General features: G+C 37.0%; 2 protein-coding genes across 2 annotated transcripts in view; one reads left to right on the forward strand and one right to left on the reverse strand.

The window, feature by feature from the left end:
• Window positions 1-21,281, forward strand: part of LOC110456193 — a 39,243-nt gene that overhangs the window by 5,448 nt on the left and 12,514 nt on the right. The window contains exons 6-10 of the mRNA XM_021506770.1: window positions 235-519; window positions 1,184-1,260; window positions 2,157-2,276; window positions 2,849-3,036; window positions 20,032-20,202. Coding sequence (XP_021362445.1) covers window positions 235-519; window positions 1,184-1,260; window positions 2,157-2,276; window positions 2,849-3,036; window positions 20,032-20,202 — 841 coding nt within the window. The remainder of the gene's footprint in view (window positions 1-234; window positions 520-1,183; window positions 1,261-2,156; window positions 2,277-2,848; window positions 3,037-20,031; window positions 20,203-21,281) is intronic.
• On the reverse strand, window positions 9,750-20,155 carry LOC110456191 (39S ribosomal protein L15, mitochondrial-like). Its single transcript, XM_021506769.1, has 4 exons — window positions 20,018-20,155; window positions 17,224-17,378; window positions 16,539-16,704; window positions 9,750-10,367 (listed from the first exon to the last, which is right to left on the reverse strand). The coding sequence occupies exons 1-4, from the start codon at window positions 20,117-20,119 to the stop codon at window positions 9,906-9,908; spliced, it is 885 nt and encodes a 294-aa protein (XP_021362444.1). The 5' UTR covers window positions 20,120-20,155; the 3' UTR covers window positions 9,750-9,905.

Raw genomic sequence — 21,281 nt, forward strand, 5'->3', positions numbered from 1 at the left:
TGGAGTTATTACCCTTGGTTTCATTAATGCGATGCATGCGTTCCATGATGTTGTATTGCACTCATTGATCTACCAGTTATGTTGAATGATTTCTCTTTTAATATCAATTACTCACAAATACTTCATATATTTCAATCATACAAACAACTGCTCATTCAATGTGTGACGGGCGTATTATATACCGCTCGCGGTAACCTTGTTTTAATTTTGCATTTTCTCTTTTTCTTCCTCAAGTGTACAAAAAGGATATTTACGAGATGTGTACAAAAAGGCAAAGGACAGTTACAAATCTGACAAGTTCCACAGAATCTGAGACAGATGGAGCCAAAAATAAATCACCACCGGAGGAGGAAGAGGAGTGGAGGCGAGCGGTGCTCATTATGGTGCCAATACGTCTCGGGAGTGAGGAGATGAACCCTGTTTACGGACCTTGTATCAAAAGTCTCCTGGCTCAGGATAACTGTATCGGTGTTATAGGGGGGAAACCTAAACACTCTCTGTACTTCATAGGTTTCCAGGGTAAGTCATGTAGAAGTTTCTTGGATAATTAAACCATAAACAGGTTTTACGTGTGTAAAGTTAAATATAGGTTTTTATAGTCATGTACCCAGTATACTTTTCAAGGATAAGTTATTTCTCCAGGGTAAGTTATTATAGATTTCCAGGCCTAGTTACAAATCTGGTCTCCTGGTTGTTAAAGCCATTCATAGGTTTCCATTTCCCAGGGTAAATCATTTATTGTTTGTTTTGGGTAACTCAACATTCCTAATAACTTTAAGTCATTTAATGATTTATAAGTTTTTCGGGATGTGCCATATATAGGTCTCAGGGTTAAACGATACATAGGTTCCCTAGGTAAGTTACCACTGTAAATAATTCAAAGGTTTCATGGGTAGGTAATTAAAGGTTTCCATTTTCCAGTGTAAGTCATTTACTGGTTCCTTGGATATGCCATATACATGAATATGTTTTCAACATATAAATGATATAAAGATTTACATGGTATTGAAGTCAGGTAAGTAATAATTGGTAAGTTTGATAAACTTCAGGAGGTTGAATCCTGGTGTTCACTCCTATATTAGATACTTATGATTCACTTTATATACATTGTTTATCGATAGATATGTATCTATTTTAAGTAATTGATCTATTTTCTATCTGATTTAATGCGGGTCTGTTTTAGATGACAAACTGATCTACCTTGATCCCCATTACTGTCAGGAAGCCGTCGACACAAGGGAGAGAAACTTCCCTGTACAGGTACAACAATATATCTCGCCCATAGTACACTGGGTACATGTTCACACAAACAGCACTGTTTCTGAGTCCAGTTAAGAGGTCATTGTTTTAAGTTTTCAGAAACATATGTGTTTAGCTCACCTGGCACAAAGTATAAAGTAATAAGTTCCATTTAGTCACAAACATTCTTAAGCCAAGGAGACATAATATATAAAAATATTTCCAAAATTACTTTTAGTGAGAATATTTTCTCATGATTGTTCCAATGTCCAGGTGTCAGAGCGATACATGCCCTCTAGGCCTCTTGTTTGTTATTTTAAGGCATTTATTTTGAAATTATACGTGATTTTGTTAGAAATTTCAATGTTTTGAAATTATCCCATGTGCAAAAAATTGTCTTTTAATTAAGGCTAGTTATGAATTATAGTCTGAATCAACAGACCGGTAAAGTACATTGTACTATTTTGACAGGTCCTCACCATAACTTCACTAAAACCAAATGCTCCAAAAAATATGATTCACATACGGTAACTTGCTATTTTGGAAACAGAAAAAATGCATGTCAAATGAATGATTTAGTTATATATGCAGTGAGTGGTATACAATATATATGTATAGAACTTATACTCCAGCTTGATGTCACCTTGTCACCTGTTTGAATCCTAACAGCAATCTTGACTTACTGTTAATTACTTAAACTCGCACAATATTTTGTAAATTTATGTTCAGCATCAATTGTGAATTCAAATACAACAAGAACAATTACTTACACTAAACGTGATACATTCAAACATCATACATTCCAGCTGAAGAAATATGAAATATCAATGCACACATTTTCGGTTTAAATTTCCAGTGTATGATGACGAGTACTAAATAATATGGTTGCCTCTAATTAATGATATTTTTATTTTTAGTCCTATCATTGTCTGTCCCCGAGGAAAGTCGCTTTGTCCAAGATGGACCCAAGCTGTACCGTAGGTTTCTACTGTAAAACCAAGAAGGAGTTTGAGACTTTTGTAACACAGTCTGAAGCGGTAAGTATAAATCAACTGATGTAGGTGCATTGTACAGGTCATACCTGGTATGGCACAACTTGACTACTACAGTGTGCCATATGTCACACATCACCAGTTACATAGTGAGAACAGTGAATCTTGTCTTAACCAAGCTGCACAAGACTTTTTAGTCGGGAATCCAGATAGACTTTTTACAAATTTAGTTTACATAGGAATGTGTGTTAGATCAGACAAAGTTGAAGATCTCAGACCAGTTTTTCAAAGTCTGACTAGCTTATAACGAGTTGTTATAGCCATTTTCTAAATGCTACTTTTGAGACATACTGTTGTATCTGAAAACTAACAAATTTTTTCTCTCTATAGACGAAACTTTTTTTTCCTGTACATTTAGGTAAAACTCTGAATTTCAATATTTATGAAAATATACAAGATGAAAGATTTGTGAAAATTCATTATGAGGGTAATGAGACTTTGAACAAATTGGTTGAGACTTATATAAGGATCTGTTTTGAACAGGTAATACTAGAAGATTTACTCCTATGTACATCAATAACCTCTAAATATATCTTTACCTTCTCCCGATTCCACAGATGGTGTCACCTCCGAAGCAGAAACTGTCATACCCCATGTTTGTATTCAGTGAAGGGCGTGGCTCTGAACTCAATTTGGACAGCCTGAGTCTTGAGGAAGACAAACTGCTACGTATCAGACATGTCAAAACGGATAAGTACGGTCGGATAAGATCTTCAACAGTCGATTCGGAGGAGTTTGTGGTGTTGTAGTCATGGAAAACTTTAATTTTCACTAAAAGTTAGATATTTAAATAGAAACAGATCATTTCTCAAAGGCATTTCTCCTGGGATAAACCAGTCAACCAAGATTAGATTGTACCATTGGCTGTGATCAGTTGGGTGTCTACAAAGAAATGTGATTTTGCATATAATCAAGCAAGGAAACTGTCATCAGAAACAAACATCTCCTTCAATTTACTGACCAGAGGTGAAGTTCTTGCCTTCTATGAGTCCAGTATAACAATGACTTAAACATACAGAAATGACATCTTACATAGAAAGTTTTTATTTTAGAAGCTGACACCGATTGCATGGATTGAATTATACTGAACTGAACTAATGTTAGATATATGGTTGAGATTGTTTTTGTCATTAATTATTTGCATATAGTTGATATACCGTAAATCTGGTTATTTTTACCTAGGTTAATTTTTACAGTTCTCGAGAAATTATCTGCAGTTTTATTTTTACTGGTCTATATTTTGCAAATTGGAGAAATAGCAAAAAATATGACTACCATAAATATATGCCAATTTAAGTTTTTGAGCAAGTTGCACTTCTGAGATTATATTTATATGTGGAACAAAAGGGTTCCTGTGCTGACTCGTTAAAATGTCATCATGATGGTTTAAACAGCGATGGTTTGCATGTTAAAATAGGATCAAATTGACATTTAGAATCTTCCCTAGTGACCAGAACTCACCAATTTTTCTCTTTGAAACTTGGTATTCATTATAATCAGGATATGAAGTTGTGTCTGCTGTAAAAGAATTTTGATTTGACAATTTTTCCAAAATTAATTGCCCTTTGTTCATTTCAGTATTTGATAAAAAAAAAATCCGGAAATCTCCTCCTACATTTTTTTACGGATTTCTTTGAAACTTAGTAGGCTAAATGATCATGATATGTTGTTGTGTTTCCTTGAAAAGAATTTTGATTTGACCATTTTTGCAAAAGTTATTGCTGTTTTTTATTTCAGTATTTGATTTTTGTCCGGCGATCTTCTTCTTCATTTTTCAATGGATCTCTTTGAAACTTGGTATACTTTATAATTATGATATGAAGTTGTGTCTCCCTAAAAAGAATTTGGATTCGATGATTTATGCAAAAGTTATTGCCCTTTGTTCATTTCAGTATTTGATTTTTTGTCCGGAGATTTTCTCCTACATTTTTTATAGCAGGTCAGCTAACCACTCTTAGAATGCTACAGATCTTATTTCAATGTAAGAAAGTATATGACACTATATGGCATTAGACGGGCGTTTTTTGTTTCGCCCCTCAGTACTCTTGTTTTAGGTTAACACAAACCTATCCAGCCTATGTACACTACAACAATAGAACCCTCTAGACTCTGGCCACAGCTAGGCTAAGACCTTGCCAACTTTTGTAAACACTCTTCAGGTAATCTCATACTCTGACACAAGTTTAAAGATATTTTAAAAGTGATTTGTTTTACAGTATTTTATCTCAAGCTGCTAATTTCAACTAGCCAAAAAGTGCAAAAATAGAACCACAGTAAAAATATCCTGATTTACGGTTTGTACATTAATAAGATTGTTGAGATTTTGTTGTTTGGTCTCACTGCACTGAAGAGGCGAGTGATTTTCTACAGTTTGTAGTTTGGGGAGGGATTACAGGGAATTATTGGGTAAGCAGCCATTTGTAGAAGGGCTCAATTTTTACATTTATTTATTAATTGACTCAATTCTCACATAATTTATAAAGTGAGATGTGATATTAATATTATATTTTGATTTCTGTAGATATAGGGACAGTATTATTTTTAACTGGAGTCTGAAAACACACTTTAAACATACACACTGTCGTTTTTGATTCCTCTGGTTTGGATTTGTCAGAAGTATTCAGATAATTCTCCAATGAGGTCATCTGAATTTTAAAGGAGCAATTATCATTCAAACCTATGATATGGATATTTTTTGATTTTTCAAGTTCAAATTATCTAGAATGTAGACAAAAGGACTAATTTTCTAATCCATCATTGTAGCACTTTTGCATATCAAGTCGAAGACATCTATATTCAAAATCTTTGCTTGTGTCTTAATCTCTGTACAGGTAAAAAAGGTTATTTAATGCATTCCTCTGTTGTTCGTTTATTAAATAAGATCGGACTTAGTAATCTGATAATGCTTTCAGGCGAGCCTTGACAAAGCTTTGCAAGGCCTGCATATACATTTGCAGGTCTGCGAGGATTTATACCCGAACATTTTATATATAATAATGTACAAACCAGTTGTTTCGCATAAATGAATAGGCCCTTGGTGTACCACAAGATATAATAACTTTTTTTCTTTCTTTAGAAAACATGCAATTGAATATGTTAGAGTTGGAGGTGTGTAATGTTATAATGGAAATATTCTGTGATTTTGTAGACATTTATTTTGTTTTGTTTGAAATGCATTATTGATTTGTACCTATATTAAATAGTATCCCAGAGATACAGGACGTCCTAGCTATAGCTACAGGATTTATGTAGCACATAGTAAACGTATACTATGTATATTGTTTTTAAGTAATTGTTTCATATTTATGAAATTTCTCTAATGTTGATTTAATTTATGTTGTTATAAAGTGAAATAAAAAAGAATGTTGAATGTTACTGAATTACGATTTCAGTTGTTTTTAGCTCACCTGGCCCTGGGCCAGGTGAGCTTATGGAATGGTGCAGCGTCCATCGTTCGTCCGTCCAGCGTCAATATTTTACTTTTAACAACTTCTTCTTAATAACCGCAAGGCCTAGGGTGATGATATTTGGGAAGAAGCAGACTTGGATGAAGGGCTACAAAGTTTGTTCAGATAAATGACCTTCATCTATTTTCAAGTTCACAGGGGTCAATTGTCTTAAAAAATCTTTATACAACTTCTTCTGAATAACTAAGGAGCCTAGGATAATGATATTTGGCAAGTAACCTGCTGGGATGAAGGGCTACCAAGTTTTTTCAAATGAATGACCTTTACTTATATTCAAGGTCACAGGGGTCAAATATGATAAAAACCTTTAAACAACTTCTTCTGAATAACCAAAAGGCCTAAGATGATGCTAGTTGGCCAGTAGCATGATATGATGAAGACTAGCATTGTACCTATATATAGGCAAGTTGACAATGTTGGTTATATTCTGAATTATGTGAAAATTTTGCATGTTTTTCCAATTAAAAGTATCACTACACTTACTTCATGTATACCAACATGACATATTTAGTATCAAATAACATAATTTTATGCACTGTACACTATCATAATTCATTTTCAAAATAACATTCTCCTGTGTCATTTATCTGTCATTTTGTTAGGATACCCCCGTCACTCAACCTGGTGTTATGCAAGGAGGTCCACTGCGGTTATCAGTAGTAATTATGAATCTACATAGGGCAAAAGAATAAAAGAAATCAAAGTGTTGACCCCACCTTTGACGGTGAATACCATTTCAGTTAAAAACATGACTTTGGTAGATATTATTATACCCCCCTCAACGAAGTAAGGAGGGGTATACTGGAATCAGCTTGTCTTTCTGGCCGTCTGTCTGGCCGTAGAAAAAGTTTGACCGGACAACTCCTTCTAAAGTAATGGACTGATTTCAACAATACCAGATATGGTAAATATCACCTGAAGCTGTGCATCTAGCTACTTCTTTCATTCTGACCCTTTTTTAAGAAGTTATGGCCCTTTGTTGAAAAATCCTTGTCCGGACATGCCCTTCAAAACCAAGGGGTCAATTTCAACGAAAGTTTCCAAATATGATAACTACTACCTAGTGTTGTGCATACAAGTATTGTTTTATCAATCTGATCCCTTTTTCACGGAGAAATGACCCTTTGTTGAAAAATACTTGTCCAGACCACTCCTCCAAAACTATGGCACCAATTTCAATGGAAGTTTATAGATATGGTAACTGCCCCCCTGACATTGTGCATCCAAGTAGTACGTTTTCATTCTGACCCTTTAAGAGGAGTTATGGCCCTTTGTTGAAAAAAACTCTGTCTGCCTCATAAACTACTGGGCCGATTTCAATGACAGTTTACAGATTTAGGTATTTTTTCATTTCAACCATTTTTAAGGAGTTATGGCCCTTTGTTAAAAATCTTTGTCTTGACAACTCTTTCTTAACTACTAGGACCATTTCAGCTGGTTCATCTGGGCTAACACAATTTGGTATGTAAGAATGTTTGGCATTGGGAGGGAGTACAGAAAGTATGTCAGTGACCTATATACTTACATAATTACCAATGGGTGACTATGGATTGCTTTACAATGCTTTGTCTTAGTTAGCCCTTTGCTTACAGTTCTGGTTTATATAGGAGCGGGTGGTATTAGTTAACCTTTGGCTTACAGTTCTAGGTAATATTCAATTTTGCCTATTGCCCATTCACTAATCAAAATATGAAGGAACATTACATTATTTTATATCGTTACCTCTAAACAAATAAAGCAAGGAAAGATATCCTTGTCCGACTCCCCATACAAACATTTTATTCTAGCAAATTTGATTTTATGACCTTGAACGCATGTCAAGGTCATCAATGTTTACAAAACTTAAATCCATTCATACGAACAACCTGCTTGCCAAATATCAAGACCCAATGATGACCTTTGGTCGTGAAGAAACACAACCTAAAGGAACAAGAGTACCGCAATGCCATATAGTGTTATATACTTTCTTACATTGAAATAAGATCTTCATCATTCAAAGAGTGGTTAGCTGACATGCTATAACAAGAGACCCAATGGGCCTGCATCGCTCACCTGGTATTAATCTCACACTGTAATCTTAAAAGTGGACTAAAATACAGCTACAGGCAGAATATCAGTGTGACCCTGAATGTCAAACTATGACATTAGGTTGAAAGTGGGTCAAGGTCATTCATTTGAACAAATTTGGTAGCCCTGATTGCTGCAGGCCAAATATCAGTACCCTGGGCCTTTTGGTTATTGAGAAGTTGTTTGAAGATTTTAAGACATTTGACACCTATGACCTTGAAAGTTGGTCAAGGTCAATTATTTGAACAAACCTGGTAGCTATTCAACCCAGCATGTTACTGGACAAATATCATCACCCTAGGCCTCTTGATTATTCAGAAGAAGTTGTTTAAAGGTTTTAAACACATTTGACCCCTGTGACCTAGAATATAAACCAAAGTCATTTATTTGAACAAACTTGGTAGCCCTTCATCCCAGCATGCTACTGGCCAAATATAATCACCTTAGGCCTCTTGGTTATTTAGAAGAAGTGGTTTAAATGTTTTGAACATATTTGACCCCTGTGACCTTGAATATAAGTCAAGGTCATTTATTTAAACAAACCTGGTAGCTATTCAACCCAGCATGTTACTGGACAAATATCATCACCCTAGGCCTCTTGATTATTCAGAAGAAGTTGTTTAAAGGTTTTAAACATATTTGACCCCTGTGACCTAAAATATAAATCAAGGTCATTTATTTGAACAAACTTGGTAGCCCTTTGTCCCAGCATGTTACTGGTCAAATATCATCACCCTAGGCCTATCGGTTATTCAGAAGAAGTTGTTGAAAGGTTTTAAACATATTTGACCCCTGTGAGCTTGAATATAAACCATGGTCATTTATTTGAACAAACTTGGTACCCTTTATCCATCATGTTACTGGCCAAATTTAGGCACCCAAGGCCTCTTGGTTATTCAGAAGAAGTTGTTTAAAGGTTTTAAACATATTTGAACCCTGTGACCTTAAATATAAATCAAGGTCATTTATTTAAACAAACTTGGTAGCCCATAATCCCAGCATGTTACTGGCCAAATATCATCACCCTATGCTTCTTGGTTATTCAGAAGTTGTTTGAAGAATTTAACATATTTTACCCCTGTGACCTTGAAAATGGATGAAGGTCATTTATTTGAACAAACTTGGTAGCCCTTCATCCCAGCATGTTACTTGCCAAATATCATTACCCTAGGCCTTTTGGTTACTGAGAAGAAGTTGTTTAAAGTAAAATGTTGCCGATGGACGGATGATGGACGCGGTTGTCAATTTTCTTGAAATTCCTATTGTTGAAAGATATTATTGGTAGCCAACTTTTAAGCAAGTATTGAAATTTCACATACTTTTCTGCTTAAATCTTCAATAAAAAGAACAATTCTTTCTTGAAATAGTGTAATATTCGGTATCAAAATGAAAGTTGGAATATGTTGCACACGATGATGATATAATTTTATAGTAATTGTGTCATTTAAATGCTCTAGGAGGACTTGTGTTACCGCACCTATAACACCCAAACAGGTGTCAGTCAATGAGGTCCCCTTTATCCTAAAATGAATTCTGAAACTAACGGTTCCTTATTTAAGCTTCCTATACCCATACCTTTTTGTAGTTACCTTGTTTTAAAATTCCAAGCGGGGGCTGACGCTAATGTTAAATCTCCATAGGCGATGATCATGACCCTACCTTTAGATATGTCAGAATCGTCTTTTCCAGTAGGCTGTGTCCATCAGGGTGTCGGATTAGACGAGTTTTACTTTATATCAGCTTTACAACAGTACCAGAATTATATGTAAAATCAGTGATATAGTTGAGATAAATAATTTCACAATCTATTCTCCTTACAAATAAGATATACAGAAATAATGTTTTTCAAAATTTAACCTTTTACAAGTTAAATGTGTCTCTAAAATCAAAACAAACTTACTGCAAAAAACAATGACCCGCAAAATCAATTTTGATGATTATACATTTATTTGAATAGATGATACTACAGCTTTTGTAGCTTTTCATTTTGTATAGGCAATGCCTTTCTCCATAACCTAGTCCTTAGAATTCATACAGCCCTTTCTCACAAGAAAACAAACACAAAAGAATGAAACTCTCCTCATGATTCGTAATACTCGACATGTTCCTTCCCCTTGGGTTTCAACACAGTCTCATCTTGAAGATTTACTATCCACCCTGGAGCAAGTCCATAAAATATCTGGCGTGGATCTTTTCTGGCAGACAACATTTCAAACTTCTCATCATCTTTTATGTTGGGTAACTCGTATCCATACTTTTGGGCAAGTTCTAAACGAGCATTACTTATCTCCCTGGGGTTGGCTAAATATCCTCTGTTTTTAGCATCTGTGTAATATTTAAAAACATCAGTAGGTGGAATCTTACATTTGGGAATTGGTATCCCTTTCATAAAGAAATTCTTTGGAGCTACAACAGCCTGGAGAGAAGGTGTGTCGAAAAAACGGGTTGTGATTGTGCCTCCGTTCCTCTCAATGGCTGCAATGACGAGTTCACTGACCCACTGCACTTCAATATTGATCTGTGCATTAAATATGTCAGCTCCCTGTTGTTATAAAAAAAACACTATCTAAGTTTATTATTACAAAGTTGTATAAGATGGAAATTAAACAGAATTATATAGATTATAAACATGATAATAACAGAAAAGTGACATAAAGCGGTGTGATATTAAGTGAAAAGTATTTTACAAGACTTGTTAATCTCAATCTCAAGAAATGAATACAATTGTTTGCTTCTTGTTTAAGTTTATTGCCAAAAAAACCCAGTAATATGTGGGCTTTTTTTGTTCCATATATGGTAGTTTTGGTATTTAGAAAAGTTTTATTTTTTACTTTCTTTTTCACCTTAAATCTGTTCAATCAAATTCTTACTGTGTTGATAATAATAATGATAACATTGCTTAAAATCACTAGTTTAACTTTCAAAAGTTATTTAAGATATTTTTTAATTTCAAAAATAATTTGTGTGATGACAAAACATATTTATTTCTTTTCAAGAAATCCAATAAAGACATTAAAAGTCAGCATTAAGGGCAAACACATTCCTAGGTGGGTGGGTTACTTTGTGCTGGTTTGCCAGCGGAACACTGAATCCGTATTCACTATATGAACTGACTAAGTTATGTATTCACTATATGATCTGACTAAGTTCTGTATTCACTATATGAACTTACTAAGTTATGTATTCACTATAGTGAATACATAACTTGGTCAGTTCATATAGTGAATCCATAACTTAGTCAGTTCATCTAGTGAATATGTAACTTAGTCAGTTCATAATATAGTGAATACATAACTTGGTCAGTTCATATAGTGAATCCATAACTTAGTCAGTTCATTAAGTGAATACGTAACTTTGTCAGTTCATATAGTGAATAAGTAACTTAGTCAGTTCATATTGTGAATACGTAACTTAGTCAGTTCACTATATGAACTGACTAAGTTACGTATTCACTATATGAACTGACTAAGTTGCATATTCACTAAATGAACTGACTAAGTTACATATTCACTATATGAACTGACTAAGTTATGTATTCACTATATGAACTGTCTAAGTTACGAATTCACTATATGAACTGACTAAGTTCTGTATTCACTATATGAACTGACAAAGTTACGTATTCACTATATGAACTGACTAAGTTACGTATTCACTTAATGAACTGACTAAGTTACGTATTCACTATATAAACTGACTAAGTTACGTATTCACTATATGAACTGACAAAGTTACGTATTCACTATATGAACTGACTAAGTTGCGTATTCACTAAATGAACTGACTAAGTTACGTATTCACTATATGAACTGACTAAGTTCTGTATTCACTATATGAACTGACAAAGTTATGTATTCACTATATGAACTGACAAAGTTACGTATTCACTATATGAACTGACTAAGTTACAGAGTTACAACATCATCATGTAAATGTTTGATATGTAGTGTGTGTGATATCGCCAGGTGTGATGCCACAAGTAATGAAACTATAAAATCATGATCTTCATCTAATCATAGCAAATCTTTTAATTCTACATGTACTTATTTTTAGACAACAGGTGTAGTGCTATTTCATATGATTTGAGATTCTCAACCAAATGATAAATAGAATATCCATCTCTATCCTATTCCATCTGACATCTACTAAGAGAAAACTGTGTGAAACCCTTTCCATAAACACCATATGTAATGAGAACTAGTATGAATCCTCTAAAAGTTGAAATCAATTACATTAGTTATATCTAATATCAATATTTATCTATTCAGCTTAGCATGTTTGTAACAGGATATATAATTCTAGATGTAGAACAAAATTGGCTTCTTCTATAATGAAAGAAAAAACAACAAATTGGTTCTTGGCCTTCAAAATCACTGCATTTGAGGACCAACTGTTTGCAAGATGTAAACACCAAGCCCAACGATTCCCTGTCACTTACCTCCTCTGTAAGATGGATGCCATACTGTAACAAGTCCAACAATTCCCTGTCACTTACCTCCTCTGTAAGATGGATGCCATACTGTAACAAGTCCAACAATTCCCTGTCACTTACCTCCTCTGTAAGATGGATGCCATACTGTAACAAGTCCAACAATTCCCTGTCACTTACCTCCTCTGTAAGATGGATGCCATACTGTAACAAGTCCAACAATTCCCTGTCACTTACCTCCTCTGTAAGATGGATGCCATACTGTAACAAGTCCAACAATTCCCTGTCACTTACCTCCTCTGTAAGATGGATGCCATACTGTAACAAGTCCAACAATTCCCTGTCACTTACCTCCTCTGTAAGATGGATGCCATACTGTAACAAGTCCAACAATTCCCTGTCACTTACCTCCTCTGTAAGATGGATGCCATACTGTAACAAGTCCAACAATTCCCTGTCACTTACCTCCTCTGTAAGATGGATGCCATACTGTAACAAGTCCAACAATTCCCTGTCACTTACCTCCTCTGTAAGATGGATGCCATACTGTAACAAGTCCAACAATTCCCTGTCACTTACCTCCTCTGTAAGATGGATGCCATACTGTAACAAGTCCAACAATTCCCTGTCACTTACCTCCTCTGTAAGATGGATGCCATACTGTAACAAGTCCAACAATTCCCTGTCACTTACCTCCTCTGTAAGATGGATGCCATACTGTAACAAGTCCAACAATTCCCTGTCACTTACCTCCTCTGTAAGATGGATGCCATACTGTAACAAGTCCAACAATTCCCTGTCACTTACCTCCTCTGTAAGATGGATGCCATACTGTAACAAGTCCAACAATTCCCTGTCACTTACCTCCTCTGTAAGATGGATGCCATACTGTAACAAGTCCAACAATTCCCTGTCACTTACCTCCTCTGTAAGATGGATGCCATACTGTAACAAGTCCAACAATTCCCTGTCACTTACCTCCTCTGTAAGATGGATGCCATACTGTAACAAGTCCAACAATTCCCTGTCACTTACCTCCTCTGTAAGATGGATGCCATACTGTAACAAGTCCAACAATTCCCTGTCACTTACCTCCTCTGTAAGATGGATGCCATACTGTAACAAGTCCAACAATTCCCTGTCACTTACCTCCTCTGTAAGATGGATGCCATACTGTAACAAGTCCAACAATTCCCTGTCACTTACCTCCTCTGTAAGATGGATGCCATACTGTAACAAGTCCAACAATTCCCTGTCACTTACCTCCTCTGTAAGATGGATGCCATACTGTAACAAGTCCAACAATTCCCTGTCACTTACCTCCTCTGTAAGATGGATGCCATACTGTAACAAGTCCAACAATTCCCTGTCACTTACCTCCTCTGTAAGATGGATGCCATACTGTAACAAGTCCAACAATTCCCTGTCACTTACCTCCTCTGTAAGATGGATGCCATACTGTAACAAGTCCAACAATTCCCTGTCACTTACCTCCTCTGTAAGATGGATGCCATACTGTAACAAGTCCAACAATTCCCTGTCACTTACCTCCTCTGTAAGATGGATGCCATACTGTAACAAGTCCAACAATTCCCTGTCACTTACCTCCTCTGTAAGATGGATGCCATACTGTAACAAGTCCAACAATTCCCTGTCACTTACCTCCTCTGTAAGATGGATGCCATACTGTAACAAGTCCAACAATTCCCTGTCACTTACCTCCTCTGTAAGATGGATGCCATACTGTAACAAGTCCAACAATTCCCTGTCACTTACCTCCTCTGTAAGATGGATGCCATACTGTAACAAGTCCAACAATTCCCTGTCACTTACCTCCTCTGTAAGATGGATGCCATACTGTAACAAGTCCAACAATTCCCTGTCACTTACCTCCTCTGTAAGATGGATGCCATACTGTAACAAGTCCAACAATTCCCTGTCACTTACCTCCTCTGTAAGATGGATGCCATACTGTAACAAGTCCAACAATTCCCTGTCACTTACCTCCTCTGTAAGATGGATGCCATACTGTAACAAGTCCAACAATTCCCTGTCACTTACCTCCTCTGTAAGATGGATGCCATACTGTAACAAGTCCAACAATTCCCTGTCACTTACCTCCTCTGTAAGATGGATGCCATACTGTAACAAGTCCAACAATTCCCTGTCACTTACCTCCTCTGTAAGATGGATGCCATACTGTAACAAGTCCAACAATTCCCTGTCACTTACCTCCTCTGTAAGATGGATGCCATACTGTAACAAGTCCAACAATTCCCTGTCACTTACCTCCTCTGTAAGATGGATGCCATACTGTAACAAGTCCAACAATTCCCTGTCACTTACCTCCTCTGTAAGATGGATGCCATACTGTAACAAGTCCAACAATTCCCTGTCACTTACCTCCTCTGTAAGATGGATGCCATACTGTAACAAGTCCAACAATTCCCTGTCACTTACCTCCTCTGTAAGATGGATGCCATACTGTAACAAGTCCAACAATTCCCTGTCACTTACCTCCTCTGTAAGATGGATGCCATACTGTAACAAGTCCAACAATTCCCTGTCACTTACCTCCTCTGTAAGATGGATGCCATACTGTAACAAGTCCAACAATTCCCTGTCACTTACCTCCTCTGTAAGATGGATGCCATACTGTAACAAGTCCAACAATTCCCTGTCACTTACCTCCTCTGTAAGATGGATGCCATACTGTAACAAGTCCAACAATTCCCTGTCACTTACCTCCTCTGTAAGATGGATGCCATACTGTAACAAGTCCAACAATTCCCTGTCACTTACCTCCTCTGTAAGATGGATGCCATACTGTAACAAGTCCAACAATTCCCTGTCACTTACCTCCTCTGTAAGATGGATGCCATACTGTAACAAGTCCAACAATTCCCTGTCACTTACCTCCTCTGTAAGATGGATGCCATACTGTAACAAGTCCAACAATTCCCTGTCACTTACCTCCTCTGTAAGATGGATGCCATACTGTAACAAGTCCAACAATTCCCTGTCACTTACCTCCTCTGTAAGATGGATGCCATACTGTAACAAGTCCAACAATTCCCTGTCACTTACCTCCTCTGTAAGATGGATGCCATACTGTAACAAGTCCAACAATTCCCTGTCACTTACCTCCTCTGTAAGATGGATGCCATACTGTAACAAGTCCAACAATTCCCTGTCACTTACCTCCTCTGTAAGATGGATGCCATACTGTAACAAGTCCAACAATTCCCTGTCACTTACCTCCTCTGTAAGATGGATGCCATACTGTAACAAGTCCAACAATTCCCTGTCACTTACCTCCTCTGTAAGATGGATGCCATACTGTAACAAGTCCAACAATTCCCTGTCACTTACCTCCTCTGTAAGATGGATGCCATACTGTAACAAGTCCAACAATTCCCTGTCACTTACCTCCTCTGTAAGATGGATGCCATACTGTAACAAGTCCAACAATTCCCTGTCACTTACCTCCTCTGTAAGATGGATGCCATACTGTAACAAGTCCAACAATTCCCTGTCACTTACCTCCTCTGTAAGATGGATGCCATACTGTAACAAGTCCAACAATTCCCTGTCACTTACCTCCTCTGTAAGATGGATGCCATACTGTAACAAGTCCAACAATTCCCTGTCACTTACCTCCTCTGTAAGATGGATGCCATACTGTAACAAGTCCAACAATTCCCTGTCACTTACCTCCTCTGTAAGATGGATGCCATACTGTAACAAGTCCAACAATTCCCTGTCACTTACCTCCTCTGTAAGATGGATGCCATACTGTAACAAGTCCAACAATTCCCTGTCACTTACCTCCTCTGTAAGATGGATGCCATACTGTAACAAGTCCAACAATTCCCTGTCACTTACCTCCTCTGTAAGATGGATGCCATACTGTAACAAGTCCAACAATTCCCTGTCACTTACCTCCTCTGTAAGATGGATGCCATACTGTAACAAGTCCAACAATTCCCTGTCACTTACCTCCTCTGTAAGATGGATGCCATACTGTAACAAGTCCAACAATTCCCTGTCACTTACCTCCTCTGTAAGATGGATGCCATACTGTAACAAGTCCAACAATTCCCTGTCACTTACCTCCTCTGTAAGATGGATGCCATACTGTAACAAGTCCAACAATTCCCTGTCTCTTACCTCCTCTGTAAGATGGATGCCATACTGTAACAAGTCCAACAATTCCCTGTCTCTTACCTCCTTTGTAAGATGGATGCCATACTGTAACAAGTCCAACAATTCCCTGTCACTTACCTCCTCTGTAAGATGGATGCCATACTGCTTCTGCATGGGGAGGACCCTTATTAGACCTGTGTTACATATTGATGTCAGATCTAGGGGTTCACTGCTGTCCACACGGTTCAGTTCAATCATTCGCTGGAGCTGAAGCAGGGATACTGGTACATACTCCTTGCGTAAACTGTAATACAAATCAATGGAATACGCCCATCATGGTTGTAAGGTCATGGATATTTGTTGAAGCTGTTCTGGTACATTATTACTGATGATTTTGAATCTGTAATTGTAATGTTTATGTTTTTCCAGGGAATTTTGGGGAAACAAAAGCTTGATTATACAAGAGCCCAATGGGCCTAAATCACTCACCTGGTATTTACCTCGCACTTGTAACCTTAAAAGTAGACTACGGAAAAATAAAGCAACTGGCAAAATATCAGTATCTATGACTCAAAGTCATTCGAAACATAAGCTGTTAAAAGATTTAAACTTAAGTTCATAAGTTCACTAGTCCTTTGGACCAGGTTAGCTAAAAACTCCAAACAAATTACATTTAGGAGGAATAACTACCATATTGCATTTGAAATGGAAACATAATCTGTACCAAGTGACATATACATAGGTAAGGGAAACACTGACCTGTTATACTGATGCTGAGCGAAATTTAGTATAAGTAACTCATGTCTGTCAGAGCTCTACTTACTGGTGATTTTCATAGTATGGCTCCTTCGGTATCATGAGATAGAAGGGTGTGTTGTTACCCTCAAATCCTATCCTAGGTAGGGTGCCTCTAGCTCCTTGACCTTTGATACCTCTTCCATGAGTGTTACCCTTTTTAACACTTCGTCTGCGATTTACCTGATAGAAAACAAAACCTGTATCAATTCTGAAAAGTCCTTGGGTCTAAATTAAATCACTGTTGTTAAAATGCTAAAAAAAAAAGGGGGGGGATGGGATTTTTCAGCCAAATTCTTTGTTTTTGGCAACTTCAAGTATGCAGTGGAACATGTACACGAAGAACAGAATTTCAGTCAGGCTAGATCTTCTTGGGAATCTAGTCAGATGACCTGTTCTAGACTTACTGTAACCAATGAATGGAACCTGCAAGCACTGTCAGTACTGTCTTATACAGGTTGAAGTGTTTGAAACCAAGCTGTAAACCTTTCACCAACATCAATGCCTATAATACAGAGAATGTTCTGGTTGAATGTAGTGTCTCACAAGGAAGTGTACCCGATAGTGAGAATGGATTCTATAGCAAACATCACAAAGAGTCGCAGATGGCAATGGATTGAGAATGTCTAATGAAAAAGTTCCCCACATAACTGGAGGGGTCCGAAGACAATACTATGATTAATTCTCAGGCTCTCTAGATCTTTAATTAAGTAAAATGACGGTCATTAATATTATAATGATCATGTGAGGTGCAGGAATAAACATTTTGTTACATCGAAAACGGATGAGGAAAGATGTGACTCATGTTTTAAATATCTTGTTTCGAGATACAAGTTTCTGAAACAAAAGTGATGTGATAATAATAATAATAATTTGAGGTTCTTGTATACCGCTTTACCACAACCTAGTTTGTAGGTTGTCTCGAAACGGTTCACAAATTATTTTCTGTGGTTATAGGGCCTTTGCAACCAGCCAATATCTTTCTCAACTCCCTAGGGAGCATACAGCCGGTGCTGATTTGATTATTACATATGGTACATTAGGAGGCATGTACTTTCTGGTATGGTAAATCATAAGCAAGCCATCTTCATCAAGTAGGATTTGGTTATTTTGGACAAAATATGAAGAAATATCAGTTTTCATAAACTGGGAAATCAACTAACCAACTGGTACTCTATAGCTATCATCAGACATGCACCAGGAACTGCACCCCTCTGTCCTGACAATACTGTTGTGAGAGCTGAAAAGTAAATAATATGATATCTGCACTGGGTAGTGCGGTGTCGTATTTGGCAGTATTCAGTTAGTATTAGGTCAAATCCAAAAGAGTTAGGTAGTATCGGGTCATAGTCTCGGTAATTTGGTGATGTTTTCTGCACCAAATCGCATATTTTCATGTAATATATGGCAGATAAGTAAATAACTTCTATAAAGGTGATATTTCACAGTATTAAAGTAGTATTGGGTACATAACTTGGTTGTATGGGGTAGTACAATTTGATGGTTTGGTTTGGTTTAATTTTGTTTAACTGGGGGAAGGGGGTGTGTGCAGTTGGAAGCATGGTTCCTGGCATGGGCGTCAGATGACTCACCCCAAAACCGAAACACCCCAGGCTGGTACGCCCCACAATTTTCTTCCATGAAAGTCATTTATTTGACAAATATTTAAGAGAAATATCTACCGTACCTTTAATGTAATATTTGTAAAGTCTTTTAAGATAGAAATTATAAAAATAAGATCTGTTGCAATTCATTTGATGTTTATATGCGGATTGGTCGAGTGGTTAACACTCCGGCCTTCCACGCATGCAGCCTGTTGGTGTTCGATCCCCAAAGTCGGCATTCGCATGGATATTCAGAGAAAGTGTTATTCTCCTTCCCACACAACTCCAACAACCCAGGTGGAGTTAAATTGGTCGGGGGTGGATGTTGTGGTATCTGTGCTGTAGCATTCAAGTGAGGTGGCACTATAAATGATGCTGTTGGAAGCACGGTCCCACTACAAACAGAACATGTTACATCTCCAGCACACACGCAGGCATACACACATAGGGAGATATTAGCCAGATGGCATAGGACTAGTAATTAGCGCCAGATAAGGCAGGTTCTGCAAATTCCTCAAAAATTGTATTGATTAACGAACCTATATGCTAATTGTATTGATTGCATATCTATGTACTGTAAAGCGCTTTAGAGTGGCTTATGTTAGCTAGATATGGCGCTATATCAAATGTTGTATATTTATTTATTTATTTGGGACATAATTCTTGTGCCATAGATCGATAATTTACCATATCTATAGTACATATATTAGGCATGTATTTGTATATTTTAGATAATATAATAAGTGTATAAGATAACTAGTTTATAATTATACATGCGTACCGTAGATCGAAAAAAATAATCATTGTGTTATGTTTGTTGCAAAAGAGAATGTGTGCTTTTATTTGAACATAGATCTATTTCTTTTTCCAAATAAGTATTGCTTTTATTTTTCATAAAAATAAAGTTGGGTCGAAATGGTCTGGTGTGAAACGGATTTTGGGGCGAAACGTCAGTGTCGTCTGCAATTCTCCTGGCATATACAGCAAACATAACACTGAAAAACTATCGCCCAACACACAAGAAAACACGTACACCCCAGGAGGACATTGTCAAAATACTCTGTAAGTTTGAGTAGAATTACCCCTACATCAATACACTCGGATCCGGGTCGTTTCGCCCTAAATCCCGTTCCGTTCGCATTTCGAATGTAACAGATATTGCCATTTATTTTACGGCACTATTAAAAACAATATTGAACAGCTGTGATACGTATGTACCTTGTGTGGTTTAGATCCAGGCATATCTTTAAGGTTCCCCAGAGAGACTCTAGGGAAAGTCCGCAAAAGGCTCAGCGCCTTATCGACGACCTTGCCAGCCATGTTGGAAAGTGCACCAGCTCAGAGAAACGCTTAAAATTTGGCTTTTATTTAAATCGCTTCTCTGACTCAGCTCAGCAACGAATGTTTGGAACTCTCTAATGTTTACATGTGATACCATGCCTGAGCATGAAAAAACAAGATAGCTTATGGAATAAAATTGCTAAGAAACCGGGATCAAGTAATTTGTAAAGATGGTATTAAGTAAGTATTTTACACTAAGTATCCTATTTTTGGCTTACATGAACCACGTCCGCCTTTCATATTTGTAAAATTCTAGAAGTTTCTATACCATACGATACTACTGTGTCTATTTCATCAGCTGGTCATTGTTTCTCATACAATAAGTAAGAACATTTAGTAGGTCTATATAGTAGATATTTTTCAACATATTTTTTTTTTCTTGTACGGATAACTTTTTTGTTTCTTATATGGAAATTTCAATCAATTCCCTGCCGTAGACTAGCTGTTCCATATTTAAGTTCTAGTGCTTTACTAATATGATGTAAGAGGAGAAGAAAAATGCACGGACAGACCGGGGTTCGAACCCAGGACCTTTCGAACTCTAGACAGACAGTTTACCAATTGAGCTACTTGGTCACTGACGATCGACTCAGTCCAGTTTCGCTACAATGATACTCTTTTTATCATCAATCAGAAAACAATCCATGTGTGGATTATATGTGGATATGTAAATAAGATCTCTCTCATATTTAATGTCTGACATAGTTTTGACCGTACAAATAAACAGGTAATGTTCAATTGATGCTGAAAAAGAAGATCGTATGAGAGCTTGACAGAGTCAATTGCCACTCTGGTGTCCAAGCACTCCTGTATAATGTAAAAAGTCTCTGGTTGGCCGATTTTCTATGATTATTTATATAATATTATGCTGACTGTGTTACGTAACACCTGTCAAAAGTGTATTGTTGGAATAACTACCAGCTTGCTCAATGGTAAGAGTACCAGTGTCTCTGTAGACTTCCCCTGTGTTCTTGTTTCATTCTGCCCTATCCTGGTCCTATTATGGATATTGGTGTCTGCTGATCCAGTTAATGGTATTAGTACTTTGGGGAATTGAAGCTGGCAGATCTGGACCACAGCGATCACTGGTGACTGCTTTGCCACATGGGATGTGGTTAGGGGAATGTCCCCTTCCACTCTA

The sequence above is a fragment of the Mizuhopecten yessoensis genome, unplaced genomic scaffold, assembly GCF_002113885.1.
Source record: "Mizuhopecten yessoensis strain PY_sf001 unplaced genomic scaffold, ASM211388v2 scaffold8561, whole genome shotgun sequence".
NCBI classification, from domain to species: Eukaryota; Metazoa; Mollusca; class Bivalvia; order Pectinida; family Pectinidae; genus Mizuhopecten; species Mizuhopecten yessoensis.

Excerpts from the sequence above, each read along its gene's own strand:
- LOC110456191 (XM_021506769.1), bottom strand. The coding sequence starts at position 20,119 with ATGGCTGGCAAGGTCGTCGATAAGGCGCTGAGCCTTTTGCGGACTTTC. Across the intron at positions 16,705-17,223 it reads CCATACTATGAAAATCACCA|TTTACGCAAGGAGTATGTAC; the intron begins GTAAGTAGAGCT and ends TTTGTATTACAG. Across the intron at positions 10,368-16,538 it reads GCATCCATCTTACAGAGGAG|GGAGCTGACATATTTAATGC; the intron begins GTAAGTGACAGG and ends TTATAACAACAG.